The 26,213-nt window shown below is 46.6% G+C and overlaps 1 protein-coding gene across 3 annotated transcripts in view; it reads left to right on the top strand.

Annotated features, from left to right (window-relative positions):
• PPM1G (protein phosphatase, Mg2+/Mn2+ dependent 1G) overlaps positions 1 to 26,213 on the top strand; it is a 142,892-nt gene that overhangs the window by 98,072 nt on the left and 18,607 nt on the right. For all 3 annotated transcript variants that reach the window (XM_085613303.1, XM_085613302.1, XM_085613304.1), the window contains exons 7-9: positions 15,780 to 16,014; positions 18,104 to 18,233; positions 22,365 to 22,467. In XM_085613303.1, coding sequence (XP_085469429.1) covers positions 15,780 to 16,014; positions 18,104 to 18,233; positions 22,365 to 22,467 — 468 coding nt within the window. The remainder of the gene's footprint in view (positions 1 to 15,779; positions 16,015 to 18,103; positions 18,234 to 22,364; positions 22,468 to 26,213) is intronic.

The raw sequence follows: 26,213 nt of genomic DNA, 5'->3' as shown, positions 1-26,213 counted from the left end.
TCCCAATTGCAGACTCCATGAGACCTATCCAAGAACTGCTAGACAAGCAATGGATTCAGTCGCAGGGATCCTTCGAAGATCGAATAGTTATCACTCCTCAGATCATAAGGGCCCTGTCATGGTGGAAGATCAGATATCATTTAGCGGAAGGACTGACTTTCGAACCACAGAGCTACAGTTTCGTAATGATGACGGATGCTTCACTTCAAGGTTGGGGAGCGCATCTGCAGGAGCTCGCAATTCAGGGTCACTGGTCAAAGAGCGAAACGCAGCTCCACATCAACTTGCTGGAACTAAGGGCTGTTTTCTTGGGCCTAAAAGCATTTCTTCCCAGGATTCGCGGTTCAACAGTACTTGTGAAGACAGACAGCTCAACATCTATGTTTTACCTTCTAAAACAAGGGGGTACAAAATCTAAAATATTGTCGAAGCAAGCACAAGAAATTTGGAGGGGTCTTCTGGATCACAACATTTCGCTTCAAGTACAACACGTTGCAGGCGTAGACCACACAAGAGCAGATATTCTGAGCAGATCATCCAAGATTTCTCACGAGTGGGAACTGAACCAAAAGCAACTCTTCAAAGTGTTCAAGAGATGGGGCACTCCAAAGTTAGACCTGTTTGTGGATCGTCACAATTCAAAATGCAAAAACTTTGCAAGCAGGTTTGCACAGAAAGGGTCGTGGGGCAATGCGCTACAGATGTGCTGGATGGGGATGTTTGCGTATGCATTTCCCCCCTTCCCTCTAATAACAAAAGTCTTGAGAAAAATGAAATCAGAGCCGTGCCATCTGATTCTGATTGCCCCAGCATGGCCGAGACCAGCGTGGTTCTCGGAACTTCTCAGACTCTGTGACACCCAGGATACAGTTTCCATAAGTGCAGGATCTAATAACAATGAACGGCGGCCAGATACTGCATCCAAATTTGAAATCGCTGAACTTGTCAGCATGGAACCTCACGAACATGAGTTCAAACTGTTGAAGATCCCTCAAGAATGCAGAGAGATTCTGTCACGATCTCGAGCAATCTCGACAAACAAAACATATTCGGCTAAATGGAAAAGATTTTGTCATTGGTGTGCATCTAAGGATCTACATCAGTTTCAAGTCTCTTCTGCTCAAATTCTTCCATATCTAATAACGTTGGCCAAATCTGGACTCTCTCATATGTCTATAAAAGTACACTTGGCCGCTATTTCAAGGTACACAAGAGTTCCTGACCAACCATCTATTTGGTCCCAAAGGGTTATTAAAGAATTTCTCAAAGGGCTTTTCAGAATGTTTCCTCCAGTTCAAAGACCAGTGGTTCCTTGGCAGCTTAATACGGTTCTTGCAGAGCTAACGAAGCCGCCATTTGAGCCAATACATAAGGCGGATTTGCAATTTATCTCATGGAAGACAGCGTCGCTATTAGCGCTCAGGTCGGCAAGAAGGGTCAGCGAGATCCAAGCTTTCTCAATTGCAGAACCATTTCTTCAATTCAGGCAGGACAGAGTTATTCTGAGGACGAACCCCAAGTTTATCCCTAAGGTCCCCTCTAGCTTTCATCTGAATGAACCAGTGGTTTTGCCTACATTTTTTTAAAGATCCTTCAACATCTGCAGAAAGAGCTCTACACTCTTTGGACATTAAACGATGTCTAAAATTTTACATCGATAAGACTAAACCGTTCAGAAAGACAAATCAACTCTTTGTGGCCTTTTCTGGCCCCAGGAAAGGTTTGGCACTATCCAGATCTAGTATCTCAAGATGGATAACTTCGGCGATCTCCTTGTGTCATGTAAAAGCTGGAAAACCTTTACAAGCCAAAGTACGTGCGCACTCCACAAGGAAGATGGCAACTTCTACGGCTCTATTCGCAGGAGTGTCATTGCCAGATATTTGTAGAGCTGCGACATGGAAGAATGCGCACACCTTCACTAGACACTATTGTCTGGACACGGCATGGAAAAAGGATGCAGCAGTGGGACAGGCGGTTCTACGGCATCTATTTCATGAAGGTATTTCTCATAGCATATTTGGAGGTGTATATGTAGAAATATATTTATATGTATATTTAGACACATATTTTGAAAACTGTGATGTATGTTACCATTCTATACAAAGAAGCAGAGCCCACTGTTTATTGGGGGTTTCAGCCTGGAAATGCATGTTGGGATAAGTACTGCTTGCTATTCTGATACAAGCATGTGAATCTATGAAAGATTGAATACTGGAGTAAAAAAAACTAGTTACTTACCTGTACACTATGGTTCTCCAGTATTATCTTTCATAGATTCACATGCGGCACGCCCACCTCCCCATTTCTCAGGCAGAACCTCATTGTCTCTAGATGTATTGTAGTCTCGCACTCGGGCTGGAAATCTGAGGCAGGAAGGCTCTGCTGGGGAGTGTGATGTCAGGGCTGGCAGCCGATTGGCAGAGTCTTGGACCAAATAATGTTTGGTTACCAAATAAGAGGATTCCCTATGGGATTTGCTATGCAGTTTTTTCTTATACTCCTGTGGTCATTCTGTTACCGTGAGACTCCCACCATGACGACGGGGAAGATACAAGCATGTGAATCTATGAAAGATAATACTGGAGAACCATAGTGTACAGGTAAGTAACTAGTTTTTTTTACTGTGACTTGGGGCATCGTTAGAGGCATGTAGACACCGCTCGGCTGTGTCCCAGCCAGGAATGCCTGTGTGGGTGACCTCTGACCATAATCCCCCCCCCCCCCCACACCCCCCCCCCCCCCCAGGCGTGGGCACAACCACAATATTTGAATCATGTCGGTGTTCTCCTTCTGGCATCTTGGGCAGGAAACCTGGGTGGTGAGGGTACATGCGGTTAAGGCGGTGTGTAGTGAGATAGGCTCTGTAAAGAATCATATATTGTATTAGTTTGAATTTGGCGTTGCAGGATTCTCTTTTAGGGAATTCTAGAAGAGAGGTCCAATCCTTGTCCGTCAGGTTACTACCCAAGTAATTCTCCCATTTTTCTCTGAGTGGTGAGGGGAATCCCGGCATGTGCCCAGATTCCCCTATAAAGCAGTCTAATCGGGTGTCGCCCATTACTCTTAAGGTATACAGGGTATGTGAAGTCATGTGTCGGAGGTTCTTCACAGTTCAGTGCCCAGTGTTTCTTCACATAACTGACCAGAGCTGCATGCAGTAGAAAGAGAGCGCAAGGTCTCTTCTGCTCGGGAGAAGTTCTCATGGTCCACCAGTATCCCATCTGTAAACAGTGCCCCCACTGTGGAAACTCCCTCACGTGTCCATTTAAGTTTACTATGCGTAGTGACCAAGCCAGTGGGTGTAGGGATTCGTAACAGTGGAGTGTTGGGGGCGTAGGGGAGTGTATGGCGCATGTAGTGCCAGCTTCCAATAGATAAGCGCTATGCGTAGCAGCAGGGGTGTTTCTGAGAGGATACTACTCTGTGGCAACAATAAGGTGTGCAGGGTGCCACTTGATAGCAGCAGCGGTGTGTAGTCCAGTTTGTGTAGATTGCACCCTGCTAGCCAGTATATCCATTATAACTGGCTTGCGTAGCAATAGGTTCGGAAGTCTGGTACCCCTAGGCCACCCTTATCCGTTACCAATTGTAGTTGTGACAGCACCACTCTTCTGTGGCCCCTGCCCCATATGAGATCTGTGAGCAACGTGTCCAGTATTTTAAAAAGGGGGTGGGGGATCAGCACTGGTTGGTTTGTGAAGAACTTTAGTAGGCGTGGGAGCATGACCATCTTGGAGGTGGTTATTGTGCCTATTACAGAGAGGGGCAGTGAAGTCCAGAAGGATGTCTGTGCTCAAAGCGATGTAATTGTCTTTAACCCCTTCCATGCTGCGCAGATTCCGCCGCTGTGCTGACGGAATCTTGCGCGGGCGTGGTCATGACGGAACGGTTCCGTCATGAGCACAGCTCAACCGTGGCTCATGACGGAACCGTTCCGTCATGAGCACCGAAGGGGTTAACAGGTTGCCCTCTAATAGGTCCTGAGTGGATCGATGTATTGCATGCCTAAATATTAAAGGTGTCTGGCTCTACTTTGAGATAGTCTTCCAAAGATAACTTCCAGCTGCCCCAATGGTTGAAAAAAGAATGCGTGAGATTTCTTCTCAATAATGGCTAAGCCTGATATACGTTCGAGATGATAACAAATGCGTGGTAGGGGTCCCAGGTCTTCTGCCAGGTTATTAATGTGTAGTATGAGGTCATCGGCGTAAGCTGACATTGTGTTGTATTGCCCAATCTGATCCCATTTTCTATCGCCTCTATACAGAGTCTAATGGCAAGGGGCTCTAGTGCTAGCACGAAGAGCAATGGCGATAGGGGGGCAGCCCTGACGGGTGCCTCTACTCACCAAATATGGTTGCGATATGTGAACACCAGCGTGGGCTCGTGCCGTGGGAACAGTGTAGAGCAGCTTGACCCATTTGACATATTCAGGAGGGATGCTAAACCGATCCATTGCTTTAAACATATAGTCCCAGCTGAGGGTATCAAAGGCTTGTCGCAGGGCGATGCATCCTGCACTTCTCGACGTTATTGGAGGTGGGCTCCATTATGTTATAGAGACTTCTGATATTTATAGAGGTGCTGCGGGTTGGGACAACCCCGTTCTGGTCCGTGTGGATGAGTTGTGGTATGAGGTGGAGCAGGTGGCGAGCTAGCATTTTCCCCCGGATCTTGTATTCTGTTGGTAGGAGGGATAAAGGGCAGTAGCCTGACATATCCAATGGGTCCCTACCCGGTTTAGGGAGAGAGGTGACCGAGGTCTGCAGTGGTGAGAGGGAGGGCGCCCTCCTCCAATGCTGCTTGGTATAGCCTCTCCAGGTGTGGAACCAGTGTATCCGAGAAGGTGTCTTAGAATTCCGCTGGCAGGCCATCTAGACCTGGAGCGTTGTTGTGGCCGAGTTCCCGAATGGCTTCCCTGATTTCCTGTTTAGTGATCGGGCCAGTCACTTCACTTGGTCTGACTGCGAAATTTGAGGGTAATGGAGGTCATTCAAAAAGGTTTGTGAGCTCCTCCATTGTCCCCTCAGGGGCCTTGTATAACTATTTGTAGTATTCACAGAATGCTACATTTGTCGTGTTATGTTTTCACCTTGGTGCCATCTGGCAAGGCTATCTCATGTATAGGGGAGTGGGGGGTGGTGGTGTCCAGTAGCAGACGTGCTAAAGGCGCTCCTGTCTGGCCCCTACTGAGCCGCCTGAAGCGGCTCCGCTTATAACGGTCTTGAACGTGTCCTACTCTATTAGGCGTGTGGATGCCGTATTGTCATTTTCGTTAAAGTAATTGGTTATGGCTGATGCCATAGTGGATCGGAAGACCGTGTCTTCTAGCATTTGTGGCCACAGCTTCCAAGTGGGAACTGGTTTAGGTATTCTTCCCCATGTCAGCCTTCTCTAAGCGATTATGGTCCGATAAGGTTTTTCCTGGGTAAGTGGCATCCATCACCTGGGTGGTGAGGGAGCAGAACATTCTGTCCAGTCTGGTATGAAGCTGGTGTGGCATGAATAAAATGAGTATTCCTGACTATTTGGGTTCTTGAGACGCCAAGCGTCCCCCAACGACTAACCCTTAGCCCAGCCACAGAGAGCGTCTGCCTGTTATACTGAGACTGCACTTTTTTGGGAGGGGTGGCGGGGGGTGAGAGCGGTCCGATTGGATGGCCAGAACCGCATTAGTCACCTCCCAATAACTATGGGTACCCCACCCAATCTGCTAGCACTGTGTTGAGGTTCGTTAAGAATTTGTCTTGATCATAATTGGGGGCATCGGCTATTTTCAGTATTTTAATTTATAAAATGTGTACCATGGCTCTGTGTTCACATATGTGGTCCGTACCGCTTGATGGAGGGACCCTGCTCCAGGAATACAGATATAGCTAGTCCCTAAACCCTGACAGGGTGACATTATACTGAAAACTTCAGATTGACCGACCAAAAATTAAACCGTATATTTTTTTACTTTGGCAAGTCAGGGAAGCCTTGGCCATAGACCTCAACTCGGAAGAGGAACAAGACCAAGCGCCCTTGTATTTCAAATTTGCCCTGAAGAAGTCCTTGGGGACGAAAAGCGTCGGATGCGCCGTTTAAAAAAAAAAAAAAAACTTAATAAAGAATTTGTAACAAGACCTGCTGAATGGATTGTCACACTTTATGACTGTATTTTGAAACCATTATGTGGAGTGCTGGATCACAGTGTTGAATTCTTAAACAATACTGCTTATCTTTTGTAAGGATATAAGCAATGGACATGGAAACGGATCCCTGCCGGGCCCTGTAGTCATGTGCTGAACTTTTAACGCAAAAACACTCATTAATTTCTAAATAATTAGTGTAAAAGCGTTCAGGTAACCGTGTTCCTGCTTACATTTCACATGGTTTACCTAATCTTGCATTCCCTATGTGGGTTTGTATTTTCCAGAACGTTACTACTTTTTTTACATCAGCATATTACTCTTGTCTAGTGCATCATTTGAATTTAGTCACATCCAGGTGTGTATGACGGGGCACAATTGGGTTGTAGCTGAAGGCAGTGCAAGTTTTTCAGTGGGGCAGTACAGTGTTCAGGGGGAGCGGATGGAGGGAGAATGTCACTGTGGCCAGAGCTGCAGAATTTGGACTGGGGAACCAGGTTCAGCTTCATTGCCAGTCCCACAGACCATACTCCTGAGTAGGCACATTCCCATGCTAGTCCTTAGAAGCACTGGTGTCTTAGGAAGTGTGGGTTAACCTTGAAGGCCTGTCCCCCACGATCCATACTGACTTTCACCTCTAGTCTTGCGGGCGAGCCTACAAAGCAACACACCCTCGAGCAACAGTGACTGTCACTGAGGACACAGGACCCTTGAGGCCAGTCCGCCTCACCCATTAGTACCTTGAATGGGCTTGCTCCAGCATTAGTAGTGCAACCCACCAGGGAGCAGCAATGCAGGATTTGCACGCACACCAACCTAAGGAACTTGTTTACAAGGCCCTTGCATTACTTTTTCACCCTATGTTAAAAGTGAAACTTTCGGTTTCTCTGCTTCATGCACAGTCACTTTTTAACATGTGCTGCCTGCTTTGGGGCCACTGGAATTATGTAGCAATGGAGGTTAAAATTATGTCGCAGTGTTGACACAAATATTCAGCAAAAAAATGGCTGCAGTTTAATGCGGTACATTTTCTGTTACTTTATTATTTTTACACATACTAACAGTCTCTGCAAAGATATTGCCTCGTTTATTACCAGTGTAACATGCAAATGCTGCAGTGAGAAAGGTGACCAGTCCACCTTTGAAAAGGGCCCTTGTGAGTAAGTGCCATCTTTCTTGCATGGTATGCCCCCACTTTTGGCTGAATTGCTGAATGTACTTTGACTGAGTGTGCCTGCCAATTAGGTGCCCAGGGCCTATGTTCCTTCCCTAAACAAAAACCTCAAACCCAATTTGCCGAACCCTGGCCACATGTCAGCCCCTGGTAAATGGTACCATAGGTACCCAGGGCCTTGTGACCAGGGAAGGCCTCTAAGGGCTGCAGCACTCATTGTGCCACCCTTAAATGCCCTGTACCCTTACACACACACACACACACACACACACACACTGCCTTTGCATGCTGAGTGTCTGTGTACAAGACAAAACAAAGAGTCGACATGGCACACATCCCTGTGTGCCATTCCCACCACCTACACTGCCCTGGCATACATCAGCCACCCCTCTAGCTGGGTGCCCTATGCCAGTGGTGTGGGCACAGGAGCATGAGCCCTGTGCCCCTACAGTACCCAGGTCCATTCCGGGGCCCTATAAGTGTAGTGCTGCCATTTAAGAGTACATGGTGCTGAGAGCTCGTCAAACACGGAACTCCACAGCACCATAATGGCAACACTGAAGACTAAGAAGTTTGGTATCAAACTTCTCAGCACATTAAACCCACACTGATGCCAGTGTGGGATTGAATGTACCAAGCACCACAGAGGGCATCTTAGAGATGCCCCCTGAAACCTAACCTACAATCCACGTCTGGTCTGAGAGGCTGCCTAGGCTGCCACACAGCAAACGTGTTGCTGGATCCCTGGGTAGGAGAGCCCCTGCTCTCCTGGGCCTGCAACAATGCACATCCTGGGCGAGGTGCTAGGTCTCCTCCCCCAGGATGGGCAGGGGGAAGCTTCAAAGGCATGCCGCCTCTGTGAGCTTCCCCAGGACACTTGCATCCCCCACTCTGGTGGGAAGCCTGACCGGAAACCCCAAATAAGGACAGGGGATGTGCCAGCCTGCCAACCCCACCCCTCAGGTGGGGGAGGCTAGGTGAAGCGCATCTCCGGGCGCTTGCCATCTTGAAGATGGGAGGCCCTACCCAATCAGGACTAGGCTACTGCCCCCCTCCCACAGGAGAGTGGCAGAATAGAGGGTGTACCCACCTCAGGACAGGGACCAATTGGTCCCTGCCCTTTACCTACCTGTAATGCATCTAAATAAAGTATTTAGGGGCACCCTGAACCTTCCTTCCCCAGATTCAAAAATACAAAGAAGAGCAAGAAGAAAAGACCTGTCGTGCAGCTGCTAAGAAGAGGAAGACACCAACTGCTTTGGCCCCAGCCCTACCAGCCTGTCGAACCTCCTCCTGCTACAACCCGGCACCTCTTGTGGCTAGCAACCTCACAAACCCCGGGGGACCTGGTTACCTTTTGGCTCTAAGCACCTGGGACTCCCATGAGCAGAGGCTCTGCTCAAACTTCTAATCCCTGGCATCAGCCCGGACCCGCGAACCCTGCCCACTCTGCACCCGCCAAGCCTGGCCTGTGCTGGAGTGAACAAAGACCACGAGGACGACCCCCCCGGCGACTGTGACCCCGAGTCCTGCACCCAAGGACTTCCCTCGACGCTCCTGACGGCCCCTGCTGCCTCAGAACCAAGGACCCCCCTCCCCCAACAGCGATCAACAGAGGGTAAGATTTCCCGACACCAAAAGGCGCCCTGCGGCCCCCTGTGCCCAACTCCTGGGTACCTACCTATCCTCCAACTACCCAACTTACCTCTCGAAGTGGTGGTGGCACCTGAAGAATCTTCGTCCCCGGGCTTGCAGTCTTTTTCCAAACCGGAGCTTTCCCATTGAAATCAATTGAGCGCCCGAAGGCTCAAAAGCACCCTGCACCCAGCTGCCAGAGTGGCCCTGGCAGTGTAACCTTTGCACCTATCTACTTCCCCATTTGCCCTGAGCAAGTGACCAGGAGCCCAGCTCCCACAGCCGCGTGGCCTGCTAGTCAGCAGCCACCAACCAAGGCCCCCCTGCCTCCCATAGGGTAACATTGGGCCTAACTCACTCCGCACCCGGCTGCCCCTGTGCCGCTGAGGGTGTAACAACTGTACCTACCTGACCCTGGGAGACCCTGAGTCTGTGCCCAGAACCTTAACTTTGCCAGTCGAGTACTTACCTGAAAGCAGATATCTCAATTTTCTCCATAGGGTAACATTGACTGGTTTCTTCTGAAATTTCTTTTAAGTGTGGCGTTTTCAAAACTTAAAATATTCACCAAAAATCAGCCGAGTAACAAACACTCACCTGCTATTGGGTGAGATCCCAGTGCTGGATCTTGATACCCAGCACTGACCCTGAAATATTCACAACCGTACTTACCCGTAACCCAATTTTCTTCCGTAGGTAATCATTGACTGTTTGCTATGAAATTTCTTCTAAGTTTCAATTTTTAAAATAGCACAAAATTGCCTAAAAATCATAACGGCAACTAAGTCGACTTTTATTACTTGTTTCTAAGAACTGACCCAGGACTGAATCTAGGATCCAGTCCTGGAATTACAAAAGTAATCCTGAAAGTTATCTATTGCAAATAACTTAAAACTTCCATTGAACCCAATGCATTATTGTGTTTGAAATTGTGTTGCTTATTGTAACAACCTGTAACTTTCTACAAAAACCAATTGCATAGTGCAAAAGTATTTATATAAAGCATCTCATTCTGAGAAAGTATATTTTGATACCTATTGTTGGTTCTAAAATAAAACAAACATATTTTTTTATATATATAAAGCATTGGCCTAGCGTTAGTTATTGAGTGTGTGAGACCATTTGCTGACTGTGTGCCTCAAATGCTTTATACTGTCCTCTGATACTGCTCGACCAAGCTACCACTTTACAGAGTAAGGTTATATCTAACTTTAGCCTCTGCCAAACCTCTGGGGACTGTGGACTCTGTACACCCTGTACCTATTTGGGAACAGTATATACAGAGCCACTTTCTCACAGCCCTCCACTTTGCAGCAACACAAGTCACATTTTTCTGCAACTTTTGATCCTTTTGAGCTACAATCAATTTATTGGTTAAAATAGATCATGCAGCAGATTATGTAGCAAATATGGCAGAAGCCATAATTATGTGGAAAACATGTGCAAGCTAGGATATTTTGCCATTCATGTTTCAAGAGCTCTTGTGGTAAAAGAGAGAAGTGCTGATGACATACTACATGGCTCTGAAACAATTGGCTTGTGATTCCACTTTTAAGCGTATTTTGTACATTGTGATTGTAAACGTATTCCACTTTGTGAATGTATTTTAATATCAATATCTCATATGAAACCATAAATAAGCATGTGTATCCATTGGTTAAATTAAATAACATAATAAGCTGTTACTGTTCAGTGAAATGCCAAACAAATAATAAAAATTGGGATGGTTTGCATTTTCTGGTCACACCGACTCCTCCGACTGACCCAATCCTCTAGTTATTCCCACCCTCTGATTCTCTGCCCACAGTTCCCCTACTTTTTCCCCCCACTTCGACCACTTGGTATATAGGTCATTACATTGGTCAAGATTTGAGTTTCATGAATTTAAGAGTTTACGTTTACAGAAGTAGAACTAAAATCTCTTGCCAAACGTTTGTGAATTAAATGTTTTTATGACTAAATATACCATCCTATATTTGGTGATGTGAAAATGTGCAGAGTAGTTGCATTGCAAATTCACTTTCCTACACCTCCTTTTACCCCCATCCTGGGAAAAGCTTTTTTCCTGTGCAGTATTCATGTGTTGTAGTAAACTTCGACCTTTTCCAGTGAGAGATGAGATTAAAGAGGATTTGATTAATTCCCTCAAACACATGTTCAAGGTTATTCCTAGCCTGAAACTACTAATTCATGCCTACCATCAGCCCCTGTTTATAGATTTGTGACAAAGTGGCCAAATTGGAGCCTTACTGGAATCCATATCCTGATTTGAGCCCTGGTATAACCTGATGCATAATTTGAAATGCTATTATGAGTGAGATTGCTGATATATTGAGAATGCTGCCATAATTCGTAACTCTAGTTGACAATAAAAAGTACAACTGGTTTTTGTTCAGGATAAATAGATTTCTGACACATCCCCTCCCATGACAAGTTGATGTTTTCTAAACTTCCATGGGCTTCCTTGCTAATAAAGTAGAACTGAAAGTTGTGCAGCTTTGAAGCTTAAACCCTTGCTTGCTGAAGTTCTTTTCTTTCTTTCCATGCCTTCATCGTTGATCTGTAACTCCTCTCTTCTTCTTCCTCCGTCGTTTGACAAATCATTTGATCAAACAATTTTCCCTCAAAATCTTAGTTCCCATGCACACTGGGTTTATGTTCCCTCTGAAGAATGCAGGATTCCTTTGGGCCCCAAGGATCTACTGGGGCCTCCAGTCTGATTACTGCTGGTGGATTCATCCGGGATTGTCAAGCCATGGCCCCCAAGGCCTTGCGGGAGCGGTGTAGGAAGTTGCTGGAGGTCCGGCGTTCGTCACGCCACCGCTCTGGGTCCTGGGGCCGTTCCTGGGACCGCTCGCGCGACCGGAGCCGTCCCTCATCCGGCTCCAAGTCTTCGCCTTCGGATTCTGGTAAGCGCCGTCCTAAAAAGAAGTCGAAGAAGCGTGTTCGCTCTCCGACGTCCCGGAGGCAGACGAGGGGGACAGGGGATTCGCGCCGGCGACTCCCCTGTAGCCTGGTAGTCCCGCGGCCTACCCGCCATACCCGGGTCCGTCTGCGACTCCTGAACAGGTGCAAGAGTTCCTTGCTACCATGGACTGCCTTTTTAGGCCTTGGGCTCCCGCCGGTGCGCCTTCGGGCCCCACAGTCCCGTGTCCAGATTCTGTTGGGCCGGCGCCAGCGCCACCCTCTGCGCCACACTGGGTGCAGTTTATTCCTCCCTTGCCCCGATTCCAGGACCATTTTGTTCCGGCCTGGGATCCGCATTGGGAGCCGGCGCCTGTCCGACCCCGGCCAGCGCTGTTCGTCCCTTCTTCGGCTCTGGCTTTGCTGCCGCGACCGGCCCCCTCTACGCCAGAGGCGGACGAAGACTGGGAAGGGTCGGAGGACCCCTTTGCCCGGCAATGTGACTCCGAGCAGGATTGGGTGGACGACTTAGAGGAGGCAGGCGACCTCAATGTCTCCTCTGACCTGGGCTTCGCCTCAACACCCCCTCAACCCTTCCCCCTCCCCTCCACTCTTCTCCGACAGGAAGGCACGGTCCTCTTGGCCAAAGGGGCGATCAAGTGCGTTCCTGGGCTGGAAGTAGGGAGTACTTGTTGTTCCCACTACTTTCTGGTCCCCAAGAAGGACAAAGGGGGTCTGCGTCCTATCTTGGACCTCCAGGACGTCAACCGCTTCCTCCGGAAGGAGAAGTTCAAGATGCTGACTCTGGCTCAGGTCTTAGCTGCCCTTGACCCTGGAGACTGGATGCTAGCGTTTGGACTTGCAGGATGCATATTTTCACATTCCCGTCCTGCCGGCCCACCGGCGTTGCCTGCAGTTCACGGTAGGCCAAGAGCATTTTCAGTTTGCCATGCTCCCCTTCGGCCTTACCAGCGCCCCTCGGGTGTTAACAAAGGTGATGACAGTGGTTGCAGCTTATCTGCGCAGGTCGGGGGTGTCTGTCTAACCCCTACCTCGACGACTGGTTGTTGAAGGCAGGCTCGCCCCCAGGCAGTCGTCCACCACCTTCAGACTACGGCTGACCTCCTGCATTTGCTGGGGATCTCCATCAATGTGCCGCCAAAGTTGCACCGGAGTCCCTCTCAGAAGCTCCCCTTCATCGGAGCGGTTCTGAATTCGACACGTTTTCGGGTTTATCCTCCTGAGCAGCGAGTCCGGGATATTCAGGCTATGATTCCGACCTTTCAGCCTCTGTCCCGGGTTTGTCAGGGTGACCCTCCGGCTCCTGGGCCTGATGGCATCCTGCTAGTGCCACATGCCAGATGGCATATGCGGGCTCTGCAGTGGGACCTGAAGTTCCAGTGGGCGCAGCATCAGGGCAACCTCTCCGATCATGTCCAGATCTCGGAGGGCACTACACGACAATTGCAATGGTGGCTTACGAATCGCGATTGGGTCAATGGCAGACCCCTCTCTCTTCCCCAACCAGAGCACACAGTGGTGACCAATGCGTCCCTCCTGGGATGGGGAGGCCACTTGGCAGAGATCAGAGGACTCTGGTCTCCGGCGGAGTCCCGGCTCCATATCAATCTGTTGGAGCTTCGGGCGATCCGACTGGCACTGAAGGGATTCCTTCCCTCTGTCCGGGGAAGTGTGGTGCAGGTGTTCACGGACAACACCACCGCCATGTGGTATTGCAACAAACAGGGCGGGGTGGGGTCCTGGACCCTATGTCAGGAGGCTCTGTGCCTCTGGACATGGCTGGAACATCAGGGCATTACCCTGGTGGTTCAACACCTGGCAGGTTCTCTGAACGCCAGGGCGGGCGAACTCAGCCGCCGGTGCTTGATGGATCACGAATGGCGTCTGCACTCGGACGTGGCGCAAGGTCTCTTTCAGCAGTGGGGAGAGCCTTGGTTAGATCTATTGGCCACCGAAGAGAATGTGCAATGTCATCAGTTCTGCGCGTTGGTATTTCCGAGGCGGCACTCGCTCGGCGATGCTTTTCATTGCAGGTGGAGTTGCGGTCTGTTGTACGCCTTTCCGCCTCTACCACTTCTGCCCAGAGTACTGAAGAAAATTAGGCGCGACCGGGCCAAGTCATCCTTGTGGCTCCGGATTGGACACGAAGATACTAGTATCCCGATCTACTCCAGTATGGCGATCGATCTCCCGATCCGTCTGCCTCTTCGGGAGGATCTTCCGTCGCAGTAGCAGGGGACGGTCCTCCACCTGAACCTGTCCAGCCTCCGCCTCCATGCGTGGAGATTGAGCGGTGACAGTTGACAGCTTTCGATCTTCCTCCCGAAGTCTGTCATCTTGGCGGCCCTCCACTAAGACTGTGTACGCCTGTCGATGAAACAAGTTGGTGGCATGGTGCACAGCGAAGGCTGTGGATCCCCTTTCTGCCCCTCTTTCGGAAGTTCTTCTGTTCCTGCTTTCCTTGGCCCAGCAGGGCTCTGCTCTGGGCACTCTTAAAGGTTATCTTTCTGCCATCTCCGCCTTTCTCCGGCTTCCTGATCAGCCTTCTCTTTTTAAGTCTCCGGTTGTTAACCGTTTCCTAAAGGCATTACACACGTTTCCTCCCGTGCCGTTCATCATGCCTCAATGAGACTTGAATCTCGTTTTGACCTATCTGATGTGCGCTCCTTTCGAGCCCCTTCATACCTGTCCTCTGCGTCTCAAGACTGCTTTCCTGGTAGCCATCACCTCTGCCAGAAGAGTGAGTGAGCTCTAGGCTCTTTCTTCCAAACCTCCTTTGCTTTCTGTTAATCCGGACAAGGTGGTTTTAAGGACCCTTCCTTCTTTCTTGCCAAAGGTTGTCATGCCCTTCCACATCGGGCAGACCATCACTTTGCCTAACTTCATTCCTCCTCCACAACCTACAAGGGAGGAGGAGAGGCTCCATTGTCTGGACCCAAAACGTGCGCTTGCATTCTATCTGCCGCGTACACAGCAGTTCCGGGTGGATGACCAGCTTTCTGTTGGCTACGTGGGAGCCAAAAAAAGGTCGGGCCGGGCACAAATGCACCATCTCGCGGTGGGTCGTTCTGTGCATCAAAGCATGTTACGCCTTGGCTAAGAAGCCGCCTCCTGTGGGGCTGCGTGCCCATTCTACCAGGGCGACTGCAGCCACTATTGCCTAGGGACGCGGTATTCCCTTGCAGGACATTTGTCAGGCAGCTTCGTGGGCCTCGCTGCACACGTTTACCAAGCATTACTGCCTTGACAGTCAAGTCCGGAGAGACTGCTTCTTTGGCCCTTCTGTTCTCTGTGACTTTCTGGTGTGATTTGTTCGCAGACCCACCACCGGGGCTGGTATTGCTGGGGTATCTATTCTAAGGTAAGGAATCTATCACCAACGTGTCTCTTTCAGATTCACAAGTTACCACTTGTGTAGCGATATATCTGTAAGAGACATTAGTTAGTGATAGATTCCTTACTGCCCCACCTATCCTCCCCGTTCTGCGAACTGGTTACTAGGGTTAAGGTCATCCCTTTTAGGGCACTAGTTTTCTGCACCAATGGTCAGTATCTTGCATGGCTCTGCGTTCCTGGCGCGGAAAGTCGTATACAGAACTGACGTCATCGCGCATGGGTGGCGCCTAAGTACTCTCCGGGGCATCTCGGCGCTTACGATGCCATTAACTGACGCGGAGCCGCACGATGCCATCTACTGACGCGCAGGGGTACTGCCAAGCGAAACTGTCCGGATCCAGTCTGACGCCTGGGGATATTCTAAGGTAAAGAATCAATCACTAACTAATGTCTCTTACAGATATATCGTTACACAAGTAGTAACTTGTGCAACACACTGGTTCTTTGGTTGCTCAACACTATCCGTTTGCTTTGTAGTACATGAGCTTGTTTTAATTCATGTTTGTGTTTTGCAGCCTGGATCCGACAGTGGTACAACGGCCGTGGTGGCTCTCATACGTGGCAAGCAACTAATAGTGGCCAATGCTGGTGACTCCCGTTGTGTAGTGTCTGAAGGAGGGAAGGCAGTTGATATGTCCTATGATCACAAACCTGAAGATGAACTGGAGCTGGCAAGGATAAAGAATGCAGGTGGCAAAGTTACCATGGATGGTCGTGTGAATGGAGGTCTCAACCTTTCCAGAGCAATCGGTAGGCCATTTTCTGCTTCCTGTATACTGAAGCTTTATTAAAGGGGTTTCTCATTAACTCTGGTACTTGCATAGCAAAGATTTAAATGGCATTTCTCGTTATTATCTTTTGCTATAGCCATTAAGTATTTTTAGTTTTTTTTAAAAGTGCCATTACTCATTAGGAACCCTTGTACTGTTTAATCAACCTAGCATCTGATTTCCATTAGTATGTGGTCCAACTTTGTGTTTAGTTTGTACATGCTGCCCTCGTTGAGGGCACACTGCTTCCATGTTTCTTGTCTGGTTTGTGGATCCTCCACACTTGTATCTGTGAACTGTCCATCTAGTCCTAATTTTTGTTCGAATGTATTACATGCTAATTTGCAGCTTAAGCCACATTTGCAAGTGTCTAGTTGTGCTGTGTGGGATATCCGGGATGACCATAAGCTAGCCGGGTCCTTTTAGTTAACGGGAACAAGGGTTGTAGGAGGGCACAAAGAGAGGAGATAGTGAGTGGGTGGAATTACTGAGATGATGAGATGGAAAAGAGGAACTAGTGTGTGAACGTTATTACAAACCATTGGTGTCTAACTGACCGACCACCGAGTTGGTCCACTCTGAAATCCTGCAAATGTAAAGTCCAGCCAGAGAAGGTATAAAGAGGAAGCTCAGAATTTTTCACAACGGACATCCCTTGTTCCTTGTTTGGTCCCAGCAGATGAGGTTTTCCGAGAACCCACTTCCTCTGCGAATTCCACCCTGGTGAGGCGAAAGCTCCCTACTTTTGTTTCTATAGCTGCCACAGAAAGACAATAATAAAACTTAATTGTTCCTCGCATAACTTTGTTTTTTTAGATGGCATCAGTTTAGCAGCATTACAATTCCGACTTTTGAGTGTAATAGATTCTTTTCAAAACCATCTCCAGCCGTAGAGATTTAATTTTGTAGGATTCATAGTTTCACTTTCTCGCCAAAGAGCTCCTTAGAGCTGTATAATACTATTTATTTTGAGGGTAAGGAGCGGGCCCAGAGAATAAAGCATACATTCCACACTGCATGGGGTTGAGGGAGATGTGGGTTACTTTTATTGGGCCCCTGGACAAACTTGTCCTTTGCTGTAGTACACAGCCCTTGCAGTCTTGCCCAGTTTCTGATGCTAACTGACTTCTTACTCAGACCTTGCATCTAAAATTAACTGTATAACTGTCACCCCTTTGCATTCCTGAATCTTGGACTTTGTTTAAAGGAGCTGTGTCAACATTATTATTTGTAAAGGTGAGCAACTATATGCACAATGTTTTGGAATTCTCTTGTGAGGGAAAAAGTGAGTTTCTCAGCCAGATGTTAACGTATTACTCGGATCTACTCAACCGAAAATGTTGACTACTATGGACTTTGCTTCTTTATAAGATAGTTTAAAAAAAATATTTTATGAAACTGTTTAGTATTTAGGATTTTGATTTTGGACTGTAAAGACATTCATAGAAATAGTCCAGTATACACATGACATTCCATGCAAATTGTCGTTTTCCTTGTGTACCCCTGCTGCCACTTACCCTTGTGGTTTAAGGATCGAAGACCTGTAAGTTAGTAAATGTAATTTTTTTTTTTTTTTAGGGTTCTCCACCTGGATAATATTTTTTCATGCTAAGATACTCCCTCCACTTACACCCCATAATGTGTGGCCTTTGCATACCATTGCCCACCCTAAGAACACACTGCATTCTTCTTTTTATACAAAGTAATAATCGTTCTAAATGATCGGACTTTGGGTGGAAAAGCAAAATGTTTCAATTCTCACAATGTTCTTATTTGGTACACCCACCTAGTACGGATGCTTTGCCGTGCACGCAAAGATTCCATGGTAGTTAGAGAAACTTGTAATCTATGACGTCTGCATATTTTGCGTATGAATCACTTCAGTAATCTGTGGATATGTAGAGTTTTGTGAAGACTTGATTTGGAAGAATTTTGTCTCATTGGATTTTTTGCGAGTCTCCGTCATTGATATGTTGGCTTTTCTCAGGGCAGAGTGCAAAACAATATAGTCATTTTGAGCTTGTCTGATGCTGGTAGCATTATATTTATTTAATGCTTTCCTTTTTCAGGAGATCACTTTTATAAACGAAATAAGAATCTGCCTCCAGAAGAACAGATGATCTCCGCACTGCCTGACATAAAAGTCCTCACTCTCAACGAGGAGCACAATTTCATGGTTATTGCCTGCGACGGGATTTGGTGAGCAACACCGTACTAAACAGACCATGATTTGTTGATCTTGTTAACTGCTCAGTGATCTCTATTGTAGCAATAATTTGATCAGCAAAGAGTGGTAATTCCATAAATGTGGAAATTAATTTGCTTTGCAGAGTCTGCATACTTGCAGCTGGCCACAGAGCTCTAAACTGAGTTTCAGGGCAGTTTAAGTGGGTCATGGGAAGCTTTGTCAAACTCTGAGTTTGGAAAGCTACACAGAAGCATTCCTACTGAGGATAAAAGTAGATTGCTGGATGGATTTGGGATGTGAAGTATGATTATATAACAGTTTACAGGTTTCAAGTTAAAGGATGAAGGTATGCATCTAGGATGTGTATTACCTGCATGGTATCTGGTACCCATAGAGCTGCAGAAGTATTGTCGTAGCTAGCGTACTGCAGAACTTCAGCGATTAGTACTTTGGTGCAGCATTAATCTTCAATTTCTAGGCCCAAACTACAACATGAAGTGTTCAGTCTGTCGTAGTATTACAGCATCATATTCAAGTTAAGAAATGAGGATGTCCTGCAATGGAGATGGGATCTAGAGTACAGCACAGGATGTAGGTGAGGGGGCAGCTGTAGTTGGGAGGCACCAGGATCTGATGCACACAGTTTGGTGCTACAAAATTCACACCCACTAGATAAGGAATCAAAGTTGGGGATGGTGGGTAAAGCATTTTCTGCAGGAATTCTTCCCCTAGAGTCTATTAATGTGGCAGATACTGAAGGCTGTTTTTATATATATACCACTGACTGTTCCTAGAGCCATGGATTCCTCTGTGACTTTGAGGAGACATGTCTGGTTCAAGGCGACAGGATTCTCCCAGATGTCAAAAAGACTTTTAATGAATATGCCAATTGATGGGGGAATGCATTTTTGGACAGAAAGCAGATGCTGCATTGGAAAGATTTAAAGAGGGCAGAGCAACAGCTAAGTCTTTAGGGCTGCAGTCCTCTGGGTCATTCGACCTTTCAGAAAACGCTTATCTTTTGCAAGAGGCTTGTCCAATCTAATATCACAACAGCGGCTAAATCCTTTCATTCGTCAAAACACAAGGGAAAAAAAGGAGAATGAGGAGCAATACTACTGCAACCCATTTCCTTCTCTGCTTCCCAAGCACCACCAGGGAAACGGCAGTAAACAGACTGTGAAGGAGCCTATTGTGCCAGTGGAAAGAAGGCTATGGCTTTTTTCTGCAGGCCTGGAAGCCATTACTTTGGACTGGTGGGGTCCTTAAGATTGTATAAATAGGGTACACTTTGCTCTTCCACCGACACCTACCCTGTTATCACCCGAAAAAAAAAGTTCAATCTTGCTGCAGAAAAGGGCTTTGACGAAAGTGCCATAGTAGTAAATTGGACGGGGCTGGTATTGTGTGCACTTCCTGAATTCCAGCAAGGACGGTGGTCTTTTGTCTGATTCTTGACCTCACGTTCCTGAATTTGTTCCTAAAAAAATTTCAAATTCAGATGCTGTCCCTGGCTCAAGTTCTACTTCCATTGGATGCGAAAGACTGGATTATGTTGCTACACCTGCCGGACGCATAATTTCATATTCCGATCCTGCATGGCCACAGGGAACACTTTCTTTTGTAATGGGTTCGTCCCTTTACCAATTTATTGTATTTCTTAATGGGTTTCCTTTGGCACCTCCATTCTTCACGAAGGTTATGGAGGCGGTATCTGCATATCTCAGATGGAAATGGGATAGCAGTATACATGTAAGTAGACAACTGTCCCATCAAAGCCAGTTTAACCGGGTTGGTGTTGTGCCATCTGCTTTCGACTGCCTCACTACTGTACGACCTGGGATGTACCCTCAATGGTCTCAAACTTCACCGAACCCCTCCCACCACCCACTGCCAATTGGTGCGGTACTGGATACCATCAGGCTTTGAGCCATCCCTCCTCCACAGAGCAGCTGAAACATTCTGTATATGCTTCGTGTTTCTAGTGGGAACTCAAGTAGCAGTCCTGAGTGTCCTTCGTTTGCTTTGTCTTTTTGCATCCTCCTGATTACTTATGCTTACTGGCACATTAAGGCTCTTGAGTGGTGCCTCTGCAGACCGTAGTTCCAACATCAGGGAAACAACATGGAACACATTACAGTCTCCAGGAGCACTGCTGTGGTGTTAAGGGGATGGGGGGGAAAAGAGGAAATCTTTATCCGGGGAAGAAGGCTCTTTTATCCCCCTTAAGCAGTGACCATGGTAGTAATGTACGTCTCCATCTGTGGGTGCGTGTGCCTCTGGAGGACCTGGAGATCGGAGGCTTTTGGTTGTTGGAAGAGCAGAGGTTCACCCTAATGTCAGTCTCACTTAGCCTAAAGGGGTGTGTTCTATCAAAAAGCATATTTACTAAGTGTGACTTGGACATTGGAGAGATTTAAAAAGGGCAGTGACCACTAAAACAATGGGTGCTTTCCAGCAGAGGCTCCGTCTCGCAGGGGTTGAGAGGTTCTAGCACCCATTGAGTAATTTTGTCACATTGTTGTGGGGGAAAAGAATCAGACTGTCAGTGTGCTGTCATTCGGTTCTTTGCTTAAATTTTTTACCCTAATTCCACTTCTGGTGAATTAATGCAGGCGCATCAGCCATGGTTTCCACACCTGATGCATGTCCATATTGAAACCGCAGTAGCCAGTGCTACCACATCAGCCACCAGTGCTGCGGTTAACGACCTACCTCTGTATCAGAACACACTAACCATGGCAGTCACTGTCACTTGGTCGCTGGATGAATGGACCGCTTCCTACGTGGGAGGGCAGGCTTAAAAACATGACCTGTAATACCAGAGCGGAATGGTTTGCAACTATTTTGCCTTTCGACTCTAGACCCATAGACATATGGGCACAACTGCAGACTTCGCTTGCAGGCATGCAGAAGGATAGCGCTGTTGCTTACTCTGTGACTCCTACAGATAGCAACGACTGATGTACCCATTTGCTTACTGGCACTGGACGAGCCGATATGTCAGTTAGGACTAATCGAGTAAACAAACTGTGTTAAGGAAAGGTGTTGTCGTACTGAGTGTTGCTGCACAGACATAAGTGATATAATACGTAAAGTAATAATGTATTGTAGTGCTGAGTCAAAGAGCTTACTTAAGTCATGGCTGAAGTGATGGAATTGCTGTTCACTGTTTCGCCAATAAAAAGAGGAAATACAATCTCAGCCTCTGTCTAACATTCTGTGTTTCTGGGCCAATTACTTCATCCCCACTGTCCCTTTAAGCCAAGTGTAACCTAGTCCTGTTCTGTTATAATGCTTTGAGCTATGATTGTGATATTTAGCAAAAATATATATAAAGAGATCTAGGGAGATCTAGGTATCACCGGAATTTTTGTTACCGAAGGTAAATAGCTTTTCATTCGCTGAGGGTAGTGAAACCTTTGTTCCTTGAATGTGTGCCAGAGGATGTAACCATCTTGGTTAGGAACAAAGCGATTGAGCCTCTTCCGAAAAAAGCAAATATCAGACATAAATTCTCTTTACATTCTGGTAAGATGGAAGGGACTGAAACATCATTATCTCCCTATTCTGTTGCTAGCAAATGGGTCCAAGAACAGGTGAGAGGATGTGGATTTACATCTAGTACTTGGGCCGAGTTCGCTTTATATAAAACTGCAGAAAAATATGTATATATCTCTCTATATTCAGAATAGATATTTTCTGATTGGTATGAACCGAAATAGTGATGCCATAAGAAAAGTTAGTCTAACTGTGAGGTAAAAAAGCTGTGGGCTGCAATGTACTGCACATCTTTTGTGAAACAAGCCACAAGCTGTGACCCGAACAAGCAAGGTTGGTCAGGTGGGCACAGAAAGGCATAGTGCAGCTTACATATCCCTTCACAGTAGAAACCAATGATCCCTGCTGAGGGAAGGAAAGAGCAAGGTGCTAGACGAGCAAGCCCTGAAAGACTTGCAGCCTTCCGCTTTGAACTTGCAACATTCTTGGATTCTTGGACTAGTTGGGTGGAAGGGTCCTTATTCATTTGGTGCAGGTTCAGTGTACTCTTTGATTCGTCAATTTGAACATTTTCACCTGATCAATTCTGATTTCTCAATAGGCATGGATGTCTGAACTTACTTGTTTTCCTCATTTCACAGGAATGTGATGAGCAGTCAGGAGGTGGTGGATTTTATCCATGAGAAGATCAATGAAAAAGATGAAACCGGGGAGCTGCGGCAGCTCTCTTCCATTGTTGAGGAAGTAAGTTCTGTTTTATCTCAACATTCCAGTTTAAGGTTATGGCTAGGTGAGAGCAAGAGTGAGCTATGCCGAATTAATCATTTGCTTATCTTACTACATATAATTAGTAATTACCCTGTAGATTTTTCCTCTGGCATCCATCTGCAGAGCTGCTGAGCAGACTTCACCTTTAAGTTCAATTCTATAAATATATCCTAGCAAAATATTCATTTTAATCGAAGGTCACGAAAGTGTTTTGTTCATGAAATTGTATGTAGTCTCCTCAGGCTGCTTATTGCTAGATTGGGTGGGCAGATTAGTCGATAATGTCAGACGATCTACATTGCTATCATGAAGTGATATCCCCCAATGTCAGATGTAGCTGTCAAAGCACACATAGCAGAACAACTGGTATGAATGAGCATCGTTAGTCTGTCAGAGCAGCCACATTCCTTATTTGCTTGTCAGATCAATGTTTCAATGGCAGTTTTCTAGAGTGGGTCCTAGGCACAATCGCGTACTCGGGCAAGGGTTTCACCTTTGATCCCAGTGTCAATTTGTTAGCTGGTAGTTCTTCCGAGAAGATAGTCTTTGCCTTTTTGTGTCGTTGATGCTATGACCGTGGGCTTGAGAGAGCACATGACCAATTCTCCATCCTTACCTCAGATAGATATAGAGAGCAGGTTCTTCTTTTTCTGCTTTTTCCAGGTCCAGTTGTATTTGGGGAAATGCCGGTGGTGGAAAGCTTTGCATTTCTGCCATTGGATTTTTCGTTGACTCGCAGGCTTAACGTATTCCCTGATGTCTGGCTGGGGACCTTCTGGAATTAATTGTAATGTAGCAGTATGCATATACACTCAAATAATCTCGAAACTGCCATAGAATGTGTTCTATCTACCTCATTTCAGGACCTGAACCGTAGCCAATCATGTAGAGCTATTCGCCCAGCTTCCCTCTCTCTGAGACTCAACTTCTCAGATTTTCCACCACATGTCTGGTGAATGGTTGGGAATTCACTCCGCTCTTTTCAGTATCCTACAGTTTTGTTTGGTTTTCTCTCACAGCCTCTCCCTACCCCCCAACTTCTCCGATTGCCATATCTTCGTTGAGATCTTGTGGCGCTTTATTCCTTGCAAGTCCCCTAGTGGCTGTGTTTTTGCTACAGCCAGTACGTATCACTTTGGAGACTACATCATAGATACAGGAAGGCTAGGACCACATGGAAGAAACTAGGATTGAGGCAGAGGTGAAGTAAAAACTATTTGAGGTTTAATCTAATGATGACAGCCACTGAGGATTTATGGCACAAGGACCACTAAACACTTTATTCCAGGTGCATCTGATAATAAATCTTACTGTTTGCAGCATATGCTGTAGTAGATCACACGCTGGGCAGCCTAATGCCATCTATTGTGGGGCTTGGAGCATTAAAAGTTATTTTTCTTAGATGTATTTTGTCTGGATGTGACTTATAGTTACCTCCCTTGAGACCAACAATGCATCTGGTTACATATTCCATCTCCGGTTTTATTTTTTTCCGTCATAGTTTTTGGGCATGTTACGAGTCCGCCGTTAATGTTGTGCCTCCAGAAATTGTTCTGACTTGCGAGGACCGTAGAAACGAACCCTAAAATCTTGGCGTAAACTAAGTGATCGGCACAGCTAGAGAAGCAATCACTCTGAACATTTTGGCTAGATCATATGAAATTGCCTCATGTAGGGACAGGTTACGTTAACCCTTATTTAAATTTGTCTTGGCTTGCAATAAATGTTCCTGAGGCCAGATTAACAATCTGAAACCTCTTTTCTTTAATGGACAGCTATCCTTGCATCTTCTCTGAATGCAACACGTTTTACTATTTGTTACTTCGGAAATTAGTGGTTTGTGCATTTCGCCATCATACAGCACCATTATCTTGACGTAGAACGATTCGAGTCAAATGACAGTTTGCGGGCCCATCCGGTAGCCCGTAGGCTTAGCAGTAGGGTAATCCAGTAACTCTTTCTCCAGCAGACTCCGAAGATCTATGTTCTCCATTACCCTCAGCGAAGCCTACTCCCAGGACCTAGACCATGCCTCCAGTTTCATGTATGGACACAAAGTACCCGCCACTGCGTCCTTGGCCTTGAGAAGGCAGTCTGCATGTCAAGCAAGGATTGTCCCCCAATCCCACCTGCCGGCGCAGTTTCAAAGCAAGGAATTCCCTAGAAAATACCCCCATTCTGTGGTCAAGGACCCACCTCCTATAAAAAGCGTGACCTTCTCAGTTGATGCCCAATGGTGATTGGCACTAAACTTGCCTGAACTCCAGAAATATATAGGAAAAACAATGGTTCCTGTGGAATAATATACTATGAGGTTATGATACATGAGCACAATCGCGATATAGAGGGTTTAGATAATGGCAGAGCGCGAAGGAACCACTAACACACCGATTATAGTGTAGTATATTTTATGGATTTTTTTAAACAAAGTTAGGAGTAAACATTATACATCAAAACAACATTAGTGCATAGTGTCCCAAGTGACAAAGGGAACCTAAGCCACTGTCCAAGAGCCAGGATTCCTTTTAAAGACTCCATCTCAGTAGAGATCAGTCCTTTTCCTGTCTAGTTTAAAAGGAAGAATACCGCTATACACATCACCACCATGGTTAGGTTAGGTTATTATTCACACTTACTCTCATTAAGATATTTCTGCTGACCCCATATCATGATCCAGGGACCGAAGAGCATGAAGATGTGTGGCAGGGCTGAAGAATAGATGTCAGAGCAGACACCTACAAGAGTGTAACCCGTGAAGGCCTCCTCCACAAGCAATGCCTCTGCATAGCATGCAGCAACAATGAGGGTTGCCATGCTACATTATATCCAAGTGCAGGTAGTGGAGGAAGGAGGGCTTTTTTAAATTAGACCTGCAAAGAAATGTAAAGCTGCAATTATCTGCCAGTGCTCAAGACATTTTACACCATGAGTGAAGAAAAAATTGTTATACTCCTCATAGGGTTTCTTGTTAATTCGACGCAAGAGCCCCGACTTATTTGTGTTGCATACAGCCAGAAAGAATCCCCTCCCCCTCCAGAGAAAACGGATATTTTTTGCATGCAAGTGAGTTGAACTTGGAGAAGCAACAGAATGTTAATTTAATGTCAGTTACTCAGTTATAACTGACATCAGCTCCAGGTCACCATCAACACAGCTGTACCTAATTGGCTGCGGGTCCCACATGAACACCCTTTCCATTCAATGCCAGTGTCCTCCATCATTGTTTTGGAACTCATGGCCGTTAACCTAGCTCTACAAGCATTCATGACCAGACTTCACAACAACATGGTACTAATTTTAACAGTGTGACCGCAACCATGTACTAGGTTCATAAAAAATGGAACAGCTTCTCGAATTATGCAACATAGCTGATGCAATATGAAATTGGTCACTCTGAATCCACATGTACCTTCCAGCGGAGCGCTTGCCAGTGCAGATGATCTCAGCACACTCTGAAGTGGGAGGTCAAACTCGTGTTCTCAACAGATGCTTTCACCTTTGGGAGACCTCTGACAGTATATCTGCTTGCCTACACATTATCCAGGTAGCCACACTGTGTGTGCCCTGTGTCTAGATTGGCACTGATATTTCCCTAATATTCCTTCCAGCCCCCAGTGAGCCTTATGTTGAGTGCAACAGGAATCACACATTAGTGACACAAATTCTCATCTTATGAACATGGCCACCTATCAATACGAAAACTGCTTTAGATTTAGACTTGC

Source organism: Triturus cristatus, chromosome 6 (assembly GCF_964204655.1).
Source record: "Triturus cristatus chromosome 6, aTriCri1.1, whole genome shotgun sequence".
NCBI lineage: Eukaryota > Metazoa > Chordata > Amphibia > Caudata > Salamandridae > Triturus > Triturus cristatus.
The sequence above is the reverse complement of the archived record's forward strand: the minus strand, read 5'-3'. Positions and strand labels throughout refer to the sequence as shown.